A 22,159-nucleotide genomic window follows, 5' to 3' on the forward strand; every position below is an offset into this window, starting at 1 on the left:
TGCTGCACTAGTTGCGTATTTACCGTGCAGATACGAAAGTCTTCTTTCCACCTAACGCACAGCAAGAGAGCAAAAAAGCACGTTTCACGAAAAAAGTTTTTAATTGTTTCTAATAAATTTCCTTCAACCTGAATTGACTGATCATGTTTCCAAGCATAGCTATAGAAGGAATCGCACACTCACCCGTTGCATTTCCATTATAATCAAAAGTACTACAAATCACAAATGCAAAGATTATTGAAAATTGTATAAAAACTGTCATGTACTCTATGTAGTCTAGAGTCATGTAATGGCTGTTTTTCCATCACATCCTGTAGCAGTCAGAGACACAAATGACTGCAATAGAGGCACCTCCGATTTAGATTCAACATGTTTTCATCGGTATGACAAGGTAGATTAACATTGCTGCCAACGCAATTGTTAAAACAAGGCTCTCCTCCTCCTCCCCCCCTCTCTCTCTCTCTCTGACAGTTCTTCATTGTACTGCTGATAATTCTCCTGGCAGAGCTGATATTGCTCATCCTGTTCTTTGTGTACTCCGATAAGGTAAGTTAATTTTGTTCTCCATGTTATGCCTGATTGTTAAGTCATCTGTTCCTGTAACTCTCTGTAACATTTTCTCAATGCAATCTATCACTTCACCACAGCTTCTCCATAGCATGTTACACAATGCCACGGCTGTCAGGCATACATCACAGTTCGAACAGCCTAGGAAAGTTAATGTACGTTTACGCACAACTGCACAAAGCAATAAAAGGTGTTAGTGCGATAAACATATCGTTCTCAAGTGGTTCCGGGTATCTTTTTTTTTTATTTGGCTCGTTTCTCAGGCAGGAGGTTGAATATCTTCATTCAGCCATTTACCCAGCAGTCAAAGGTTAGGCCACAAAATGCAGCCCAATCCCCACCAGTTGGCTCCCTGTAATTGGCCCCAAGCACATTTCCCATGACCCCCACATGGGTGTATGTCTGCATGTCGACAACAGATGACGATATGTAAAGCTCCGGAGATTATTTACATCCAGACAGACATGTTCAATCTAACTGCCCCACAAATGTTTCATTCTGAACATGACAAATGTCTTGTGCGTGAAAAGCAATGAAGATTTCTCTCTGTTTTCAAGGACACTACTTTGATAGATCCTTCTATTTATATATTCGGAGTCTCTGTGTCGCCTGGCCCCCGGGGCGTCGGCTAATTCTCCTTCTTTGTTCTGAGGTTATTGCTCTAACTTAGTCTCTCAGGCAGATAAAGGAATTCATTTAGCAGCCAATCCATTCTCAGATTTGGATCAGGTCTCGGAGGCACACCCTGTCAGGAGTAAATATGTCTGTAGCCTTATCTCCAAAATATTATCGGCTTAACTTTGGAAAAAAAAAAAACTCCAAACCCTGATCCCCCCCACTGGAATTTAAATACGAACAGACTCTTGACTTCACAGCGCCTTCCCATCACCTGTGAAGTCGGGAAAAGATAGCCAAGCAGGGCTGAGGATTTCTTAAATGTGAAATCATATGAGTCTGCATTAGTAAGGGATCAGGCATTAGTCTGGGAGAACTTTCTCATTCACACCAGTTCCAGTGAAGAGCAGCCATATTTCTCCCATCTCGCCAAATTACAGTGTGTTTATTCTGGCTTAGACCTAATGGGATGTGAAACCACAATAATGCTGATTGCTACTCAATGTATTTCCCTTGATTAGTTTTCAAATGTCATTGGAAAGCAAAGTCATTACATCAAATGATATCCTTATTGGAGATGGCATTTTCAGACTACCAAATAAGATGTCCCGCAAATTTAAAGAAATTGTGTGCCGCTAGTCCTCAGCCTTATAGGTTAAGAATGTTAGGATTGGATGGACAATCGCAGTCCATCTCAAACGGCCTTAAGACATCGCTCTGGTTTTCTCTCCCCCTCTCGACTTGCCTCTCTCCAGTGAGATCCAGTATGCTGCGTGAGGCTCTGCTCATCCTCTGCTACAGACTGTGATCAGAGGAATCGCTAATTCACTTCTTCTATTTCATCTCCTAATCACAAGGCATTTATTAACAAGTCTGGAAGACATACAGTAGTTGCCTGCGTTTGAGTGTGTATCCGCAGAGGCCCGCAAAACAGATATTTTAGTCTTTCAAATAAGTCATCTTTAAGTCATGAGTGACGCCTCTGCAAACTGTGATCCTTCCGGGTGACAAGCTGTCGACGAGAAGTGGGGAAGAAACGAACATATAGTATCTGGTTTTGCTTGAGGAACAAATTTTTTTTCACTGCTTTCATTTAGTCATCAAGTCTCCCCCTTCTTATTTCCGCTTTTCCACCAGTTTAGTTTTTCTTAATGGAGAATTTTTCTCTCTTTTTTTCTCACCCCAGCAGTCTCGCCTCCAGGTATGGCTTATATGTAGGTACCCCCTCTTATTCCTTCAAAGCCTGGTGGTGTTAAGCTCTCTGATTAAATGCCATGTAGAGGCTGTGGTATAATAAAGGCTGGCCCTGCAGTTAGCAACCAGCTGACTACAGCAGATGGCTGGGCCACAAACCAGATTACAGCCATCCGTCTTTAACGCTGTGACCTCATTGTGCCTCAGTCGACCCAACATGCCGAGCCGAACAGCAGTGAAGGTTTACTAGCTCCGAATGAGGAAGCAGAACCTGGCAAGCAGAGAAGAGAAGCATCAAAGCATGTTCATGGGTGTGTAGGGAGAAGGGGAAAATCCAGAATGGGGCGGGGGGGTTAGTTAGGGAAAGCAGATGGACACAGGTGAGAGAAAAAGGAAGGTGAGATATCTCAGGTAGGGAAGAAGCTAGCAAGTATATAAATCTAACTAACAAGCAAGGAATCTGTGTGTGTGTGTGTGTGTGTGTGTGTGTGTGTGTGTGTGTGTGTGTGTGTGTGTGTGTGTGTGTGTGTGTGTGTGTGTGTGTGTGTGTGTGTGTGTGTGTGTGTGTGTGTGTGTGTCATTCACATATCTTGAGAACCAGACAGAGTTCATGAAGTGGCGTATGTATGACAAGGCAATTCGTATGTCATTATTGGCGTGTTGTAAAGACGCATACTCGCTTTTTTGAATTTACGCCGTAGCGAGTAGTATGAAAGGGCAAAAATCTGCGTAGGGAAGTTGGTCAGGGTGGAGGATGGGTAAAACACAGGACTTTCACCCAGCAGACCGGCGATCGCGTCCCGCGTGTCACGTTTCCTAAACTCAACCGTCGCTTTCTTTTCTTTTCCTCGAGAAATCGCAATCATTCCCAATCTTGCCGAGACGGAGAGCATAAGTATATGTAAGGAGATAACATAGGCACAGGCTAATTATTGCTAACTAAAATGCTAGTTAACATTAGTAATTAAACTTAAACAGCTCATGTAAGTCGAAACTGCCTGTGAGCTTCTCCTGTACTATTACGCTAATTCCTCTACTATGCGACAGTAAGTCGCGTGGTTGTGACACAATCGTTAGCCTATTTTTATAAAAACGTCTGCTAAGGAGCCATAACGTGAGGTACAAGGTAATGGAGCCTTTTATACATTGTCGTGTTTCTTTAGAAATAAACAATGGACAAATAGAGTCTTTAAACGCTTCAGATGTAAAGTTATTCGCTGTCAAAGTGACGTCAAAATGAATGGCAGTCAATGGAATGCTAACGGTGGGTGAGTGCTTGTTAGCATCAAAATGGCGCCATAGGAGCTACACTTGCCAGACGTTCGCTTACCCCCTTGGCCCAACCCCGTTCTTTTCCTAAACCCAACCGGTTCTTCTTTTCCTAAACCTGCGTGTGACGTTTCCTAAACTCAACCGTCGCTTTCTTCTCGCAATAACACGCCACGTTGGCATGTATGTTTACATTCGCTGTATACAGCGTAGACATCCACGCGGATAGCTCAAAATGCGTACAGATAACACGCCACTTGGCTTAAGAAAGTGGGCGTGTATGTTCACGCGAAGTCATGATGCCATGCTCTCCGTCGCTCGCTACAGTACGTTCAAGAACAGATGAAAAAAAGAGAGACCGGAGATGTTACATTGTAGCAAACTCAAACATTTCAAGCATCAGCGATGTAAAATTCGCTTTTGTCCCTGGAAATAGCCTTGTCCCAAATAGCTTGCTGACAGCAAATGACGCGTATACTGCCATGACGCAACTAAGTCATGGCAAGTGTATTGCTCAGGACCCGAGGTGTCGAGTGTGAAGTTGTTTGCAGAGCGGTTCTCCAGAAAGAGAAGCATGGAGGAGAATGGAAGGTTAATCACATAAAAGACTAGTTTAGAGAGCAGGGAAGGCTATGCCACATCCATGATTTATCTTACTAATAACCCAACAAACCAGCACACACATCTAGTCATGTGTTGCATTGGTTTACTGGCAGAATTATGTTCACTCCCTGGCCATGCTCCATTTTTCTTCCAGACCAATTACAGAGAAGTAGTGGGGGGTCTTCCCCTCGCTCTGACCAGTGCTCTGGCCTCAGGCTACCCGACACAGGCTTACAGAGCAACTAAGGGAATTAAGTATCCATTTTAATTATGTGCTGTTAGGGACCTCTGGCTGTGATGCGGTTTCTCTCCACATCATTTATAACACTTTCCCAGGCAGTTAGCTAACGCATTTGTCCAGAGCGGAGCAATGAGAGCAACAAGAAAATATTAGTGCTGTGCTCGATTTGAAGAAATTCTTAGTTGACTAACACTCATTCAATTGTATCGACTAATCGATTAATTGATTTAATCGACCGATCTGTAAATCTGAGTTTCTCCGCAAAGAGTCATGCAAAAGCACCACTTTAAATCTTGTGTTTACCAGAAATGTGCTCGTACGTTTCTTGGAAATAAGTCATTCAGCATGAAAAAAGCATAAAACATGACGAATCGACTAAAGAAATCTAAGTTGACTAAGACCAAAACGACCGGTTAGTCGACTAATCGACTAAGAGGGAGCAGCCCTAGAAAATATCGCCAGCTTCAGTTCTTAGGGTCCTCAAAGGATGTTGACGATTACAGCCAGTTTGCGGTGAAGCTATATACAGTACGTGACTCAGAAATGATTGTGTTTACAGAGTTTAGGTGTACTGAACACCTCAGGGAGAGGTACCTTAGAGTGAATGTAACACATCACATGTGAAAAAGGAAGATGTTGTGGGTTCCCATGAGTTTATCCTTCAAAAGTGTACAGCTGATGATGGAAGATGGTGTGTGTGGTATGAGGTAGCACTCCTTCAATACTGTTGTTCAGCTGACTGAGGATAAGCCAACAGAGTCTCTGTGATTGACAATACAGAAAAAAAGACCTGCTTTCTTTCACTTGAAGAAGCGGTAAAATAAGTGACAAATTGTTGTGAAATGTGAAGCTGTTTAAGACGTTTAAAGACCGAAGATGAGATGAGAAGGAGGAGAACAGGGAATAGAAATTTAAAGAATAGTGGAAATTTGGGCAGTCGAGAGTCCTCTCTTATACAGTAAAGACTCTCAGGATTGGTGTCCATTTCCAGTTAACAGTGGCATGATTCTAATGCCTGCTTTTGTGTAAAATTCCAAGTCCACTTTTTTCCCCCACCATTTTCTACCTTATTTACACTTTACTCATCGTCAAAACTTACCTCGACCATAACCAAAATAACTTGATGATACAAATAAGCCATCATTTTTTTTATATTCTTTCCATGTGATTTCACATCAACTATTATGGTTTTCCACAGTGCAGATAGTTATGTGTACTGTATATGTCAAAAATCTTCCCGGTATTCTAGAGTGTAAAGAAGGATTGTTTGAAGTGGCTATAATCAGTATTTTTATTTTAACAACGGGTGACATGACCACTTGTATGTGAAAGGGGTTGCCCATATTGACAACCCCACAGAGAATTATCACCCGAGTCTGCAGTTCCCCTCATGTTCACTCCACAGCAAGCAGCTGCTTTTTTACACCACCTTCTAGCACCAAACGGCACACGGGCAAAGTAGGCGACTAGCTGGTAAACATAGTTGGAGCATTTTAGCAACCTAAAAGCCAGATATTTCTCTCAGGAGTTGGTGGAGACCTAAAAGTAGCGTGAATATTGGGACTTGCGCCAGAAACGTGAATCCAAATGATTGATAATGTTGCTCCTTATCTGCTGGATGTTTAAATATGCTCACACTTTAGTCATTGTCACGTTAGCGATAACATGTTGTGTTCACAGCTTGTGTCCGCTGCCCCACTTGTGCCTTGGTCCAAGCTCTGTTCTCCTGTCAGCATGCACAGAAGGGGCAAGAAACTTAATCTGGCTATATTTTCATATACTCAATGTACCAATTGTCTCATTTCACAGACGGGCTGTGTTTTCATTTAGTTGGCTTCATTCTCTGAGTGGTAATATGTTTACTAACCCTCCTGCTGATATTCTTTTTCTTTAGTGAAATTGTACTGCAGAGACTGTGAATCATTTTGAATTAAACATTCTAACATCGTTTGAAGATTGTAATCTCTCAAAGTGATAAATAGCAGTTGGGTAAAAGTGAATAAAACTCCAACAATACACTAATTGCTCTTTTATCAACCATTACCCCACCTACTGTAAACAAGCAATACTTTCTGGTGTTTTGTGAGGAGCTCAACCTGCCTTCCGAGACACCAGTTGTTAGCCACTCGTCCTTGGAGGCAAAACTGACGAGAGATGAATACTCAACACTGGGGGGCAATAACATATGTTATACACTTGTTATTCCTTGGCCGAAATTTGTCAACTACATGGCACAGACTTTGCTGTCTGAACGTGAAAATTGGATTCGAATGTGCAATTTCAATATCGAAACAGATCTTTCACACTTTAAAAAAAAGAAAAAGAAAAAAGGGAGCAGTCAGCTCAGTCATGGCTATGCACTCTGGTAATGAGTAAGCAGTGTGGCTCCATGTCTGCACGATGACAGGTCCCAGTGTACCTGGTCCCCTAGGTGTCTATATGTCACCAGATCTGGGGCCTGACAGTCAGTGAGTCCTTGCATTGGAATAATATATGTCTCTTTGCCTCCAGGATAAAACCCCAAAAATAGTATTGTTTAAAGCAAAGATCTTCCACAGGGGGGTCAGGGGCCCCTAGGGGTTCCTCAGAGTTACTGCAGGGGGCGGGGGGCACACAATTATTGTTACTTATTGTTTTAAAACAAGTTTTTTCAAAAACTAAAATGTATTAACATGAATCAACATGAATAACATTTTATTAGCAAATATAAATCATCCTCTTTGTGAAAACAAACAGCACATTAATGATAGGCTTACTGGCCTATAGGTAAGGTAGTCACTAAGGTGTAGCCATCCACAGATCCAGTTAACCCTAAGGATTCACTGTGCCACATGTATTTTTAACAATAAAACATGATTTTTGAAATTCATGCCAACAAATGTTGTAATAGCTTAGTATTCTATGCATTAAAAAGGTATGTATAAAGGCTTTAGGCCGCTTATTATTATTATATTCAATTTAATTTTATATAATATATGTAGTAGGGGGTCCCTGTCTCTCTCTCAGTAAAGGTTTGGCTTAAAATCAGTTGAAGACCCCTGGTTTAAAGCATAAAAGAAACCGAAAATGAAATAAAGAATAGCTTTGATACCTTACTGTACCATGTGGAAATTGCAATACTGTCTGACTTGATTGTATTATTGCAGCATCTTAAGTGACAGCCAGAGAGTGTTAAGACAATCCACCACCCACTCTCTGTTCTCTGCTTCTGTGCACAGTGACAGAAAACGCACACCAATTTGGACAGAAAGCCCAATCCTTCCTTCGCCCTGTCAACCTGTATATCTGCACATCTCCCTACGTTTTCTCCCTCTCCGTGGCTCTTGTGTGTTCATTCCGCCGGCTGAGCTGAAGCCTTCAGATTTCTGAGATGAATGTTTCTGGCCTGTATTGCTGAGTGTGGACTTGGTCAGCCCAGAGGAAACCCCACGCTTATCTATGTAATGAGAAGTACGAGCTGTGTGTCATGGTTTTTTGTCATGGTCAATGTGCCACATCTGAGGAATTGCACTGATGCCCTGTGGCGACTTTCAGAGAAACGTTAGATGTTGCCAAAGTATGGTGTTGGACTGTTGTGTGAACAATTTCCAGCACAAGCAACATGGGCTTCAGTCAAGACGTTAGTTTTCCTCATCAGAAGAAAATAGGCTAATACAACAAACAATGTGTTTGTATGTGCTCCTTTTGCAAGGAGAAAATGGGTCAGAGTGTAGCATGATCAAATCCATGTTTGTTCTGCAGTCATTTGTCTGCCTCTCGTTAGCGGTGAATCTAGATCATTACGTTTCATTTTCAGGCTGTAACAAAGGCTTCCACACATTTTCAAAGACTTATTGCCCCGGCTCTCTGGTGACTGTGTTAGCGTGAGGAGGACAGATATATAGCCTAGATGGAGAGGAGAAGATAGAGGATAGAAACAAAGTACGAGGCAGAGATTGATGATGCTGCTCTTCCTCTCATTTTCCTGCACAAGGACAGATATGGTAGGGCCTGCAGCCCGAGGGGCAATACACAGACACGCTGCTCTGCATCAGCAAAGTTACTGAGCGAGAAAGAACAATGTGATTTAAAATGATACTAATCTTATTTCAAAGGTTTTAGAGGAGGTTTTAAATTGGGGTTTTGCATGATTAACGATTGCTAAAGCATTTTATTGCCAGGGAAACTTTAATCGCTCGGTAAGAAATCTGTTTGACTTTTATGTTTGATTCAGCAAATACTGTTCTTCTGCCTTTCAGCCTTATACACTCAATGCTTTCAGCTCAGAAAACAGTAGGGTTTGAGTTTTCTTTTTTTACTTCCCACCATGAATTGCTGAGCCACTTATTCTATAGATGAATCCAATGTTGTCTGTGATCAAAGGAAGGTTTGTTCTGTGCAGTGTACGACTGCAGGTCTCTGCTGAGCTACACAGGTAAATAATCAAGCGAAATTAAAAAGTGAAATTTATTTTCTAAACGCAGGCTAGACATTCTCTACCAGGCTGCTTCTATGTATTATTTTTTTTTACTGAGGGATTTACTAAGCAGCCTCCAAACAATGTCTAGCTGAACACCAGTCCTCGCTCTTGAGTAAAGAAATGGCTGAAAGCATCTCTTATTGTGTGCAGATTTTCTTTTTCTCCCCGGGCACAGTCTGAGGGCATAAGCTTTAACTGTTAAAGCAAGTGCGTTCCTTTTGTTGTGATATAACTTGTACTGTCTGTGAAGATGTACAGCATGGCTCTGGCAGTGCATGTCATTTTCCCAGTAATAATTACTCCATATTTGAAGCGCCTCTCAATCTGTCTTGGCAGTTAGCAAATCGCCACGGGCAAAGCGAACTGCAAGAGAACGGCATCTCTGATTTTGTATCTCATTAACACATCCAACGAGGTATTAATCTCCATCAGACATGGCACGACCCTCAGCATATTGTTGGGGTTCAGTCAAGAGGAAAATGATGGTTCTGCTGAAGGGCATGTCAAAGCTGTGTGTGTGTGTGTGTGTGTGTGTGTGTGTGTGTGTGTGTGTGTGTGTGTGTGTGTGTGTGTGTGTGTGTGTGTGTGTGTGTGTGTGTGTGTGTGTGTGTGTGTGTGTGTGTGTGTGTGTGTGTGTGTCAAATGTCCAAGTTGCTGTAGCAAGGGTTACTTTTAGATGGCAAGAAAAAAAAACTGTTAACCTGGTTTGTTGGTATCCACTGGTATTTTCTGTCTTTACATTCTAGTGAATTTTTTGCGTAGTAACCGTCCGCTATCTTCACTTTTCATCATGATTAGTCAGTTCCCCAAAAAAGTAATCCACGATCAATAATACACAATCCGCGAAAAACACTAAAAAGCAACTCACTGCCACCAGGATGGTACATTTATGTGAAAAAAAGACCATCGACAATGAATGCACTCAATAAAGACTATTATTAACCAACCCCTTTAGACAAAAGGTCTCTAACCAAGGCTGCTGTTTGCTTTTTCCTCTCCAGGTGAGCGAGAACGCCAAGCAGGATCTCAAGGATGGGCTGGCTCTCTACAACTCAGAAAACAACATAGGTCTGCGAAATGCCTGGAACATCATCCAGGCAGAGGTAGGCAGACCTCACACAGAAACATTAGCATGAATGTTCACTCACTATAAGTCATACATAAATGCAAAGTTTTACTGAAATATTCCAGCTAATGTATTTCCTGGCTTGGCTGTGGCTTTAATGCGACATTAAAATTCAAAACTAGCAGTTGAATAACACTTCGTTCCATTATTGCAGTCCTCTAAAGAAAAGGGACTAATTACAATACTTGTTAGATTAAAGTTAGTTTGAGGTCTCCCTGGACTGACAGGAAGCTTTAACTTGTGTGTGTGTGTGTGTGTGTGTGTGTGTGTGTGTGTGTGTGTGTGTGTGTGTGTGTGTGTGTGTGTGTGTGTGTGTGTGTGTGTGTGTGTGTGTGTGTGTGTTGCATTCACAGTGGAATTGCTGCGGCGTGATAGCATACACCGACTGGCATGAAGCCCTGAAGGAGAAGGTGGTACCTGACCGCTGCTGTCAGGAGCATTACCAGAACTGTGGCCAGAACTCCACAAACATGTTCTGGAACAGGGTGAGTTCACATTGGCTCAAATGTAAATACAAACATGTTTTTTTTGTATACATACACTGTATTATATAACTATGGAAGGATTTAGTGGCCTATGGGACCGAGCCAATCACGGGGCCCCTGAGCCAGAGCCTCTGTGTAAAGTCAACATTTCTTGTTGGAAAGTTAATTAAACAACTACAAAGAGACTCAAACTGACTACACATGTATGCAAAATGACTACAAAGAGACTTAAAACAAGCACAAAGACACACAATGACCACTAAGAGACGAAAAACAACCACAGAGAGTTGTTTAAAGTTGTTTTCTCTCTCTCTCTCTCGACATAGGATTTTCAGGAGACATACAAATCATAATTCTTATTATATTTTTTTAACTTTTAGGTCCCTTTGGTTTAAAGGAACACGCCGACTTAGGGACTTTAGCTTATTCACTCTATCCCCCAGAGTTAGACAAGTCCATACATACCCTTCTCATCTCTGTGCGTGTTGTAACTCTGTCTGACGCCCCCAGCATTAGCTTAGCCTAGCACAGATCCTGCAGGTAACTGGTTCCAACTAGCCTACTGTTCCGAATAAGATATATAAGTTATAAAAATAACGCCAAAATGTTCCTATTTACATGTTGTGATTTGTATAGTCACAGCGTGTACAAATAACAAGTCCACATGAGACACAGCCTTCTTCTATCCGTATATAAACTGGGAACTATATTCTCAGAAAGGCGAAGCAGTGCTACTTCTGATGATGAGAAGGGTATGTATGGACTTGTCTAACTCTGGGGGTTACAGTGAATAAGCAGTGAATAAGCTAAAGTCCCAATAAGTCAGCGTGTTCCTTTAAATAGTTTTTTTCCACAACCCTGCGTATTTAAAGTAGCTTTAAAGTTTCCGTCTTATTGCTGAATTCTAATCACGCTTTACGATCACGATTTGTTTCCATTATGCATGAGACAACAGCCCTTTTTTCTCAAAAAGCTTGCAGCGCAATGTTCACCAATCTCCCCCCCATTACAAGTCTAATCGGCTATTGGTCTGGCATGTGCTTTGTTAGCAGGTCCAAAGTAGGGGATTAAAAGCTGTAATATAATTGCCAAAATGTGAATAGGCAGACATTGAGCTGGCCCATTGGGGGAGCGCAGCACTCCAAGCTTGTGTGTATAATCCTGCCCAGAGGAGACAGGCCACACGCTATATAGTTAAGTCTAACATGCTGCCTCAGCACCCACACTCAAGACCAGGCACCACTTTGCAGCTGAAACCACCATAAGTCCCTCACCCCACCTCCCCCACCAGGGGAGTGACCTGTGAATGAACCCAGGTGGGAATATATTTAAGAATAAGTGCACATGTCTGTCCATATGGCCCATAAGTCTGCATACAAAAGTCATCGCTCATGGGTTATTCACTTGTTTTAACACCTCACTCGGTAGTTCATTCATCCGAGGCTATATCTTATATGTAAGAGATGCATTTGTGGAACAGCGTGAACTGGATGGTTGGGTTTTTCTAGGTGACTTAACAGGCTGCAATCGGACGGACATGAATCCTCAGCCATACTGAAAGTGTGCGTTTCTTTAAGGGGTATGCTTACAAGTTTTTTGTTACATTTTAGGGCTGCTTCGAGAAAGTGGAGGAATGGCTGGATGACAACAAGCACATGCTGGGAACCATCGGCATGGTCATCTTGGTAGTGCAGGTAGGAGGTTTACTGATAAATTGTTCTTTCCTTCTCCCTTTGTTTTTGCTTCTCTCCCATTTATTTCCTTCCTGCTTCTTCTTCTTGCTTTGTGTCTGGGCGCATTTGTTTGTGTCTGCCTGTCTGGCAACGTGTAAAAAAGAAAAAGGAAAAAAGTCCAGTGGCCTCAGTGCCACCATCTACTGAGCAAGTAATGAGGCTTGTGTTAAGTGGGCGTTCTGGGCACCCACCCATTCTGAAATATTGAAGTCACTGTCTTCTGCACCCTGATCCTGTCTGGGCGAATCAAATGGCTGTGTGCCAAGCAGGCTGTAGTCATGTATAAGGAGCCATCAAAAGATCGGACAGCGGAGATACTGAATATGGAGGAGCAGGTATAGAGTCGCAGATTAAAGGCACAGTAGGGAAGGGTGATAGATATTCCTCCTCAGATACCATTTCTCTTTATGTCCTTAAATCTGCTTTACATCTATCCCTCTTTGTACAGTGAGTTCTCGCTGTTGTTGCAGAACATTTTCAACTTACTTGGAGGTTGTGTGCTAAAAGTGTCTGCAGACTGAACAAAGCAAAGTGCACTTTCCCTTGCGTTTGCACAAATTTGACTGCTAGAGTGTTTTGCAGTTTATGCTTATTTGGGAGTTTTCTTGAGTTTGCACTGAGCAAAATCTTTTCACACCCATTTGACTTTGTATGCAATCACGCTTTGTTAGAACTCACGTTGCGTTCAGTCTGAACACACCTTAAAAGTTATGCTCTGTCCCCGGATCTGTGCTGCACTTATTACTCAGGTCCATCTTTTCTTGCACCTACTTTCTATTCTTGGCTACATTTTTTCTTACAATTCTTATATTTTACTCCTTCAGCTCCTCCTCCAGTAACTTCCACCTGCTGTCTTTGCAAACCTTAAGAGGTCATACCAATGTGACTTCTCAATACTTCTCAATATTCAACTTTCCATCCAAATAAAGCCACTTTTAAACAAAAACTTTGAAACAAGAAAATCTGCAAACGAAAATTTAAAGTGCTTTTCCATCCTCTACTGTTATACATATATAAGAAGTTGGCCATATCGAGATAAACAGCTGAGGGCACCAATTCTCCACTTGAGGGCCATTAAAGCATTGCAGAAGAAGACGTGAGATATGGTCAACGTTAAACAAACAACAACAAATGATATAGAAACCATGTCATTTTGTGAATGCTGATTCAGCAGCATTCACAGTACCGTTATCCCATTCTTAGATTTCTGGTCGCCTACTACTTCTGCATACTTTCAGCTAGAAAAACCATCCAAATATCAAAATGTTCAGCTCTGTAAGGACATTTGTGCTTGTATTTAACCTTTCTCCACCATTTATAGTTTTTAAAATATAAATTTTTTTCTGTTTACATTAAAAGTCATTGGAGCAAGCTTTAAGTCCTCTTCAGGCTTCTTCCACTTCTAAATGCTACTGCTCCCACCTACTTTCACCTACAGACGTCATTCAAACTTTAAACTATTTACAAAGCCTTCAGCTATTAGAAACTGATTCAGCTTTTTGATATCTTTTACAGTTTATGTGTAATCACTGATTACGTTTAGTGCTTCTTTTTACTTTCAGCCAATCTGCTTATTTAAGCAATAGTACTTAAACATTTGGCTCAGTGAGCCTTCAAATGACAAGAGCCACAAGCATTCCTTCATTGACAGCCCTCCTTAAACAACCTCAACATTTATTTTTTGTCACTTTTCTTGACATACTACACTATGACTTTATCATTCCATTTCGACATACAACTATGACTTTTTTTATATCACTTTTTAAGACATACTGTACTATGACCTTTTTTGATATGCTATACCATGTCCTTTTTATGACTTTTTTCGACATAACTATACAATGACTTTTTGTCACTTTTTTCGTCATGCTATACTATGACTTCATCACTTTTTTCAACATACTATTCTATGACTTTGTTATCACTTTTTTCGACATAGTGTACAATGACTTTTTTTGACATATATACTATGACTTTTTATCACTTTTTTCGTCATGCTATACCATTACTTTTTTCGATATAATATGACTTTGTTATGACTTTTCCCGATGTACTATATTTGATTTTTTTGTCACTTCTTTGACATACTATACCATGACTTTTTTGTTACTATTTTTCAACATGGTATTTTTCGACATACTGTATATACTGTGACTTTTTTATCACTTTTTTTGACATGCTATTCCATGACTTGTTTTTGACATACTATACCATGACTTTATCAATTCTTTCGACATACTATCCAATGACTTTTTTGTCACTTTTTTCAACATGCTTTACTATGACTTTGTTATCACTTTTTTCGACATACCATACTTTGACTTGTTTCGACTATGACTTTTTTCGACGTACTACACTTTACCTTGTTACGTCCCGTAGTGCTAGGGGTATCAGGACATAAACATAAACCAGATGTAATTGTTATTTTGAAAGGATATTTATGTAGAACAAGGCAAACAGGACTAACATCAGAAAATGGGCCAATGGGTGCTTTGAAAACAGTACTATGACTTTTTAATCACTTTTTACGATATACTATACTTTGACTTTTTAGCACTGTTTTTCAACATACTGTAATTTTTTCGATATACTATGTTTTTTTTTTCTATATACTATACTATGATTTTTTAAAACATTTTATAACTATGATTTTTTCGACATTCTATATATGATTTTTTTTGACATACTATACTATGACTTTTTGATATTCTATGACTTTTTTGTCACCTTTTTTTGACATAGTATACAATGACTTTTTAATGGGTTTTTTTTCGACATACTATGACTTTGCTATCACTTTTTTTCGGCATAGTATACTATGACTTTTTTTGACGTATATACTATGGCTTTTTAATCCCTTTTTACGACATGCTATTCTATGACTTTTTTTGACTATACATGACTATACATGACTTTTTTATATACTATGACTTTTTTTGTCACTTTTTTGACATACTTTACTATGACTTTATCACTTTTTTCAACATACCATACTATGACTTTTTTCGACATACATACTATGCCTTTTTATCACGTTTTTCGACATCCACTAAAAAAAAATTATAAACACAACACTTGTTTTTGCCCCCATTTTTTATGAGCTGAACTCAAAGATCTAAGACTTTCTATGTAAAAAAATAACTATTTCTCTCAAATATTGTTCACAAATCTGTGTTAGTGAGCACTTCTCCTTTGCCGAGATAATCCATCCACCTCACAGGTGTGGCATATCAAGATGCTGATTAGACAGCAGGATTATTGCACAGGTGTGCCTTAGGCTGGTCACAAGAAAAGGCCACTCTAAAATGTGCAGTTTTACTGTATTGGGGGGTTCCGAAAACCAGTCAGTAAAAAAAAAAAAAAAAAAAAAAGAAGTTGCTGGATATTGGCAGGACCTGGAACACGCGTTCGTATACGCCGATCCAGAGCATCCCAAACATGCTCAATGGGTGACATGTCCGGTGAGTATGCTGGCCATGCAAGAACTGGGATGTTTTCAGCTTCCAGGAATTGTGTACAGATCCATGCAACATGGGGCTGTGCATTATCATGCTGCAACATGAGGTGATGAACCCAGGTGGGAATATATGGTGGTGGATGAATGGCACAACAATGGGCCTCAGGATCTCATCACGGTATCTCTGCATTCAACATGCCATCGATAAAATGCACCTGTGTTTGTTGTCCATAACATACGCCTGCCCATAGCATAACCCCACCGCCACCATGGGCCACTCAATCCACAACGCTCACCCACACAACGCCATACACACTGTCTGCCATCTGCCCTGTACAGTGTAAACTGGGATTCATCCGTGAAGAGAACACCTCTCCAAAGTGCCAGATACCATCGAATGTGAGCATTTGCCCCCTCAAGTCGGTTACAACAACAAACTGCAGTCAGGTCGAGACCCCGATGAGGACAACGAGCATGCAGATGAGCTTCCCTGAGATGGTTTCTTACAGTTTGTGCAGAAATTCTTTCAAACCGATTGTTGCAGCAGCTGTCCGGGTTGCTGGTCTAAGACGATCTTGGAGGTGAAGATGCTGGATATTGAGGTCTTGGGCTAGTGTGGTTACACGTGGTCTGTGGTTTTCGGAGGAGAAGTGCTCACTAACACAGATTTAGACAGATTTGTGAACAATATTTGAGAGAAATAATTCTTTTGTGTACAAGTCTTAGATCTTTGAGTTCAGCTCATAAAAAAAAGTGTTAATTTAATATAATTTTGTTGAGTGTACTATACTATTACTTTTCAAAATACTATGACTTTGGTATAACTTTTTTCGATATACTATACTATGACTTGTTATCACTTTTTTCGAAGAATAGTTCGTTATAATAATAGTAATAATATTTACAATATAAACACCCTCATACAAACAGACAGTATATATACACAGACATACAGATGAGTAAGCTGCAGACGAATATAAATGACAAATTGCACAGTAGGAGGTGACACGGAGTAATAAATAAATAAATAAATATTCATAGTGCAGAATATTGTCAAGTTATGGCTCATGTTGCAGAATCACCTAGCAGTGCTACATTACACTGTTGTATTAAAGAGTCTGACTGCTGCTGGAATGAAGGACCTGCGGTAGTGCTCCTTGCCAGGGTGCCACTCTGACTCAGGTTCATTTCCCAGTCCCGGAATATAATACAATACATACAATATTATGACTTTGTCATCACTTTTTGACGTACTATACTTTTTTGTGGCATTTTAGGCCTTTATTTGACACCTTAGACATGAAAGGGGAGAGAGGGGGAATGATATGCAGCAAAGGGCCACAGGTTGGATTTGAACATGCAGCAAGGACTGGGCCTCTGTACATGGTTCACGCTCTACTGGGTGAGCTACTTTTTTTTTTTATCACTTTCCAACATACAGTACTATACTAATGACTTTTTTTGTCATGCTATACTATGACTTTTTTCGTCATAATATACTGACTTTTTTTCGTCATACTATATTAGGACTTTTTAATGATTTTTCGACATTATACTTTGACATTATTTGTTTGACAAATTACACCAGGATTTATTTCAACATACTATACTTCGCCATTCTTCAACATACCATACCACTTTTTAATGCTTTTTTTTAACCATTTTTTCAACATACTCTACTATGACAATTTTTAACTTACTATACTGACTTTTTTATCACCGTTAGTGTTTTATCACTTTTTGACATGCTATACTATGACCTTTTTTCAACATTCTATACTATGACTTTTTCCGACATGCTATACTGACCTTTTTTCTACATACCATTGTCTTTTTCATGACATTTTTCGACAGACTATACTATGACTATCACTTTCTTCAATTTAGTATGACTTTTACATTAATTTTTTCAACATATGACTTAACGTACTCGACTGACTTTTTCTATCCCTTTTTTTGATAAACTATATATACTTTTATCAACATGCTATAATTTGACTTTTTATCACTTTTTTTTTTACATACCTATACTATGACTTTTATTTTCAAAATACATTATTGGTATTACATTTCAATGAAATTCGTACTGATTAAAACCATTCCCACTTTTCCAACCAATCTCACTACTTCACCTTCTTACACAATAATGCCAGCAATCCAGTTCAGCTTTATCAATTTAGCTTTTCAACATTCACAAGCATTTTCTGCAGGAAATGCATTTTCTAGTTTATGTTTGTTTCACTTATTAATTTGAGGAATGTTACAGTCTCAACATTCCACACTTATCAGATGTTTTTGTCTCATGCTTCATGCACGTCATTTAAGTCTATTTCCATTGGTCTTCTGTGTCGCATTTTGTTTTTTAAGCTCTTCTATGTCAGCCAAGCATAAAACGTTTCTTTTGAAGTTTTCATGGCATTTTTTGAATTTTCCACACACTTTCATGCGAAAAATGCATGAAAACAGGTGGATGGAAATGCATTTAAAATGTCTCCTTAAACAATGCATCATCTCCTGCAATCTACTCTACTAATCCATGAATCCATGGTTCAGTCAGAGAAAGTTGGCCTCGCTATGAAATCTCTGCGTTGAGGTTTGTAAGATCCCTCAAATTTCAAATAAACTTAGGGGAAGATGGTGCTTGGCCTTCTGTTAAAGTTCACGGCCGCACTGAGAAAATCAGCATTACGTACATCGGGCAACTTCACATCACTATGTATTCATGAAAAGATCACACTCTTCTTCCATGCTCACATGCATTGTAACTCACTGACTCTCTTCTCTCTTTCTGACACTATGTCTTCCCTGTCTGTTCATTCTTCTGCAAACACAAACTCACACACGGTATGCACATGCACAACAGTAACAAATGTCGGCCCTGTTTGGAGACTGATAAAGTATTGGGGCAGAATTAAACCCCACACAACCACACAGACTCGGCTGACATTATTTTTAATGATCTCTCTCCCTTTCTATACACACACACACACACTCATTCTCTCATCACAGTGAGTCAGGTAAGAGTGGAATACACACCCGGAGCTGTCAGATTAGCAGACTCGAAGGCAAGTTGGGGGGCAGGACGAATGTGCGCATCATGAAAAGCTGATGCCACACAAGTCTGCGATGTTACATAACAGCCAGAGGCGCAGATATCCAGCACATAAATGATTCAGACTAGCAGCATATATTACAGACTTAAGCAAAAGACTATATGTAAAACGCCGTCCACAACAGTTTCAGAAATCTCAGCCGTATTTATATATTCTTAAGCAGGGGCGGAGGATGGAGTTTTGAAGTGTCCTGACTGTCATGCTGTCTGACTCAGACTAAATGGAGCAGACTGCAAAATTCTCTGTGAATGTCAGAGCTGCACAGATGAGCCATGTAAATAATTGTTGGTTTTTCATTGGTCCTCCTAATTCCAATTTAGCTGGATGTTTACCTCAAATGGCACTAGATGTTTTGATTGACAGCGGCTTTAGGTAGCATTTTTTCTGATGCAGCCCTATGAATTAGGCTTTGACTGAAACTAAAGGGAGAGAATCGGCAGCTTTCCCTGGCTAATCACATCCCGCAGGAATCCCCAGTGGAGGCTGTTTGCAGGAAGTCCACATTGCCTTTTTTTTTTTAGTAAAGACTATGCACCATAGTACTTTGCCGTTTCTCTGCCATCCAAACTTTGCCAGATAATGGTTTTAGGATCAGACTTGTGACTGTGTTTGATGTAGAAGTATCAGGGGTAATGGAAACTTCAAAGAGATAGCTGGCTACTTTGATTCAGTGGCATCTCAATTTACGTCATTGACTTAATGCTTGTACATTTTCGTTTCCATCACAAAGATTCCAGAGCTCTTGTTTGAAGGCCGTCTGAGAAAAGGAGAGCGAAAAAACGAAAATGTGCTTGTGCTTCACCGCAGGATTTATAGTTAATCAAAACTCATTGCAGCCGAAGGCATCAACATCAAAAAGGACAGACGGGGACACACACATATGATACAGAGACACACATAAACATGCAGACACAAATTCACTGTCTCCTTCTCCTCTCCTCCACAGCTCCTGGGCATGGCGTTCTCCATGACGCTGTTCCACCACATCCACAGAACGGGGAAGAAGTACGATGCTTAGCCTTAGGGCTGGAGGCACCCAACGGAGAGGAGCTGCACTGCCTGATGGGATAAGACTCGGATTGAAACACCCCGGCTTCCCCCTCACTTTTACAACCTCTTTAGAGCATTCTTTGCCCCTTCCCAGACCTTCTGTACAGATTCCAGCTGTGTTCCCGCTCTGTTCTGCTCTCTCCTCTCACCACTCATTTTGCCAAAGAGTTAACACAACTGGAAAAGACGGGACACCTACTTTTGGCAAGGAAGAGCACCCCATTGGTTGTCACTCCTCTCGAGTACATTTCTATTTGATTTCGTTGTCATTTTTTGCTTGGACTAACAATTTGCTGGAAGGAAGGACAGATTTTGAGACAATGAAGACTTTACTAATGCCCACAACCCCCCATTGCGAGGCAAAGCGAACATATGAAACTGATAATACCTTCCACCTCTTGTGGAGCTCCTTTTTCCTCATTGATTAAAGTCAAGCTCCCTTTTTCACCTGTAAAATGAAAGAAGTTCCAACATGGCATGCTAGTTTTCTACTTTACTTATTTACCTTTGTCGTCCAAATGTCAAACATATTCATTTTTTTTCTTGTTTCTTTGTATGTCGTCGACCCTCCTGTGGAATGTAAGTGTTGAATAGATCAGTGCAATGAGCTCTCAGCTGTGTGTGTTTGTGTGTTTGTGTGTGTGTGTGTGTGTGTGTGTGTGTGTGTGTGTGTGTGTGTGTGTGTGTGTGTGTGTGTGTGTGTGTGTGTGTGTGTGTGTGTGTGTGTGTGTGTGTGGATTTGACATAAGGCTGCAGCAGTGGGGCACAGACATGTGGAGATGGGGTTTAATGTAATCCATGATTCATATTTTTTTCATTCGGCAATAGAGAGTTAGGTAAAGGCTGCGTGATGGAGGAACGTCATGTTAGCGTGAGAACTTGTCAGTGGATTTATTTTACACCAAATTCTGCAGCATCCTCTGAAAAACAAATTGTAATGCACACATCTGCCTGTGAAAACACACACACACACACACACACACACACACACACACACACACACACACACACACACACACACACACACACACACACACACACACCAGCAGTATTCCCATTCCTATGAGACAATACAAATGGTGTAAAATGGCTGTTTATTAGGGCTCCACCAGGACTGTCAAGTGAAAAGATCTGAGTAATGTAGTTCCCCCTTCGAGAATACAGACTGAAGTGTGTGTGTGTGTGTGTGTGTGTGTGTGTGTGTGTGTGTGTGTGAGAGTGTGAGTGTGTGTGTGGGGCTTTGCGGGCGTGTTTTAGCACATTGTCCAAGCTGCAGAAGGAAAAAATAACACTGCATACTGTAGAAACATGGAGCAAAGCAAGGGCACAAGGGGCAAAAACAGAGCAGAGACATGTCTTCCTGCTACCATCAATTGTTAGCGGAGGCGGCTAGAGACCTTTTCTCCTATATTCTTGAGATCTCATCCATTTGCTCTGCCCTCCTTACTCTTCCTCGCTCTGGCTGTCGACTCCTCCCTGCCTCCATTTTTCTTTTTTTCCACCCCAATTTTCTTCCCACATGTCAGAAAGCAATGGGCCACAATATCTCTGCTGACATTCCTGCTCATCACATCAGTTAGTCTGGTTTGCAACTTCACTGGTTTTATGTAAGCTTCCTTTTCTTGCAGCCACAGTGGAGGGGGAGGGGGAGTGGAGGAGGATCAAAGCAGAGACAGATAGGTATGGCAACATGTCTGTTTACCGCTGATTCACTGCAGGAGGCCTAAAGCATCAGCCTGCATCCTTAAGACTGAAAATACTCTGCATCTTCTGTGGCGACTTAAAGAAAATGCCCTCCAGTGTGTTTGCTCTCGGCTTCAACATTTCTGCGAGATTGTGAGAGGCGGGGGTGTAAAATACAAGCTTATTGTTTTAGGTTTGTTTCAGTTCAGGCCGTCGTTTGGTTATGATTCATTGTCATCAGTTATGATAATGTACTCAACACAATAAACGAAATGCAACATTTCAACAACAGGGCAAGAAACAAGCAGTCAGCCGATCAGAGTTGTGAATAGTTTAACCAAATTAGCTACCATTTTATTCAGAAAACGCGCCAGTGAGTGGTCAGCAATAATCCCGCGTTGCACAGGATAACTGTCCGCACATTTACAGCAACCGGATTCGAATTCCTCGAGCCGTCTTACACTGTTGCCCCTGGCAACCGATAACGTAGGATCCCAAAATGATGGACGGGCTCAGACACCTCCCAAATCGTCGCGTGACAGCAAGCTACCATGACGTAAGTCC

At 40.8% G+C, this 22,159-nt stretch overlaps 1 protein-coding gene across 5 annotated transcripts in view; it reads left to right on the forward strand.

Annotated features, from left to right (window-relative positions):
* The window catches only part of tspan9a (tetraspanin 9a), a 173,937-nt gene extending 153,417 nt beyond the window's left edge, over positions 1-20,520 (forward strand). For all 5 annotated transcript variants that reach the window (XM_028584923.1, XM_028584922.1, XM_028584921.1 and 2 more), the window contains 5 exons: positions 472-546; positions 9,950-10,051; positions 10,428-10,559; positions 12,170-12,253; positions 19,809-20,520. In XM_028584923.1, the coding sequence (XP_028440724.1) occupies positions 472-546; positions 9,950-10,051; positions 10,428-10,559; positions 12,170-12,253; positions 19,809-19,880 (465 nt within the window). In that variant the 3' untranslated portion in view covers positions 19,881-20,520. The remainder of the gene's footprint in view (positions 1-471; positions 547-9,949; positions 10,052-10,427; positions 10,560-12,169; positions 12,254-19,808) is intronic.
* Positions 20,521-22,159: the final 1,639 nt, after the last annotated feature.

The sequence above is a fragment of the Perca flavescens genome, chromosome 8 (assembly GCF_004354835.1).
Source record: "Perca flavescens isolate YP-PL-M2 chromosome 8, PFLA_1.0, whole genome shotgun sequence".
Classification (NCBI taxonomy): domain Eukaryota; kingdom Metazoa; phylum Chordata; class Actinopteri; order Perciformes; family Percidae; genus Perca; species Perca flavescens.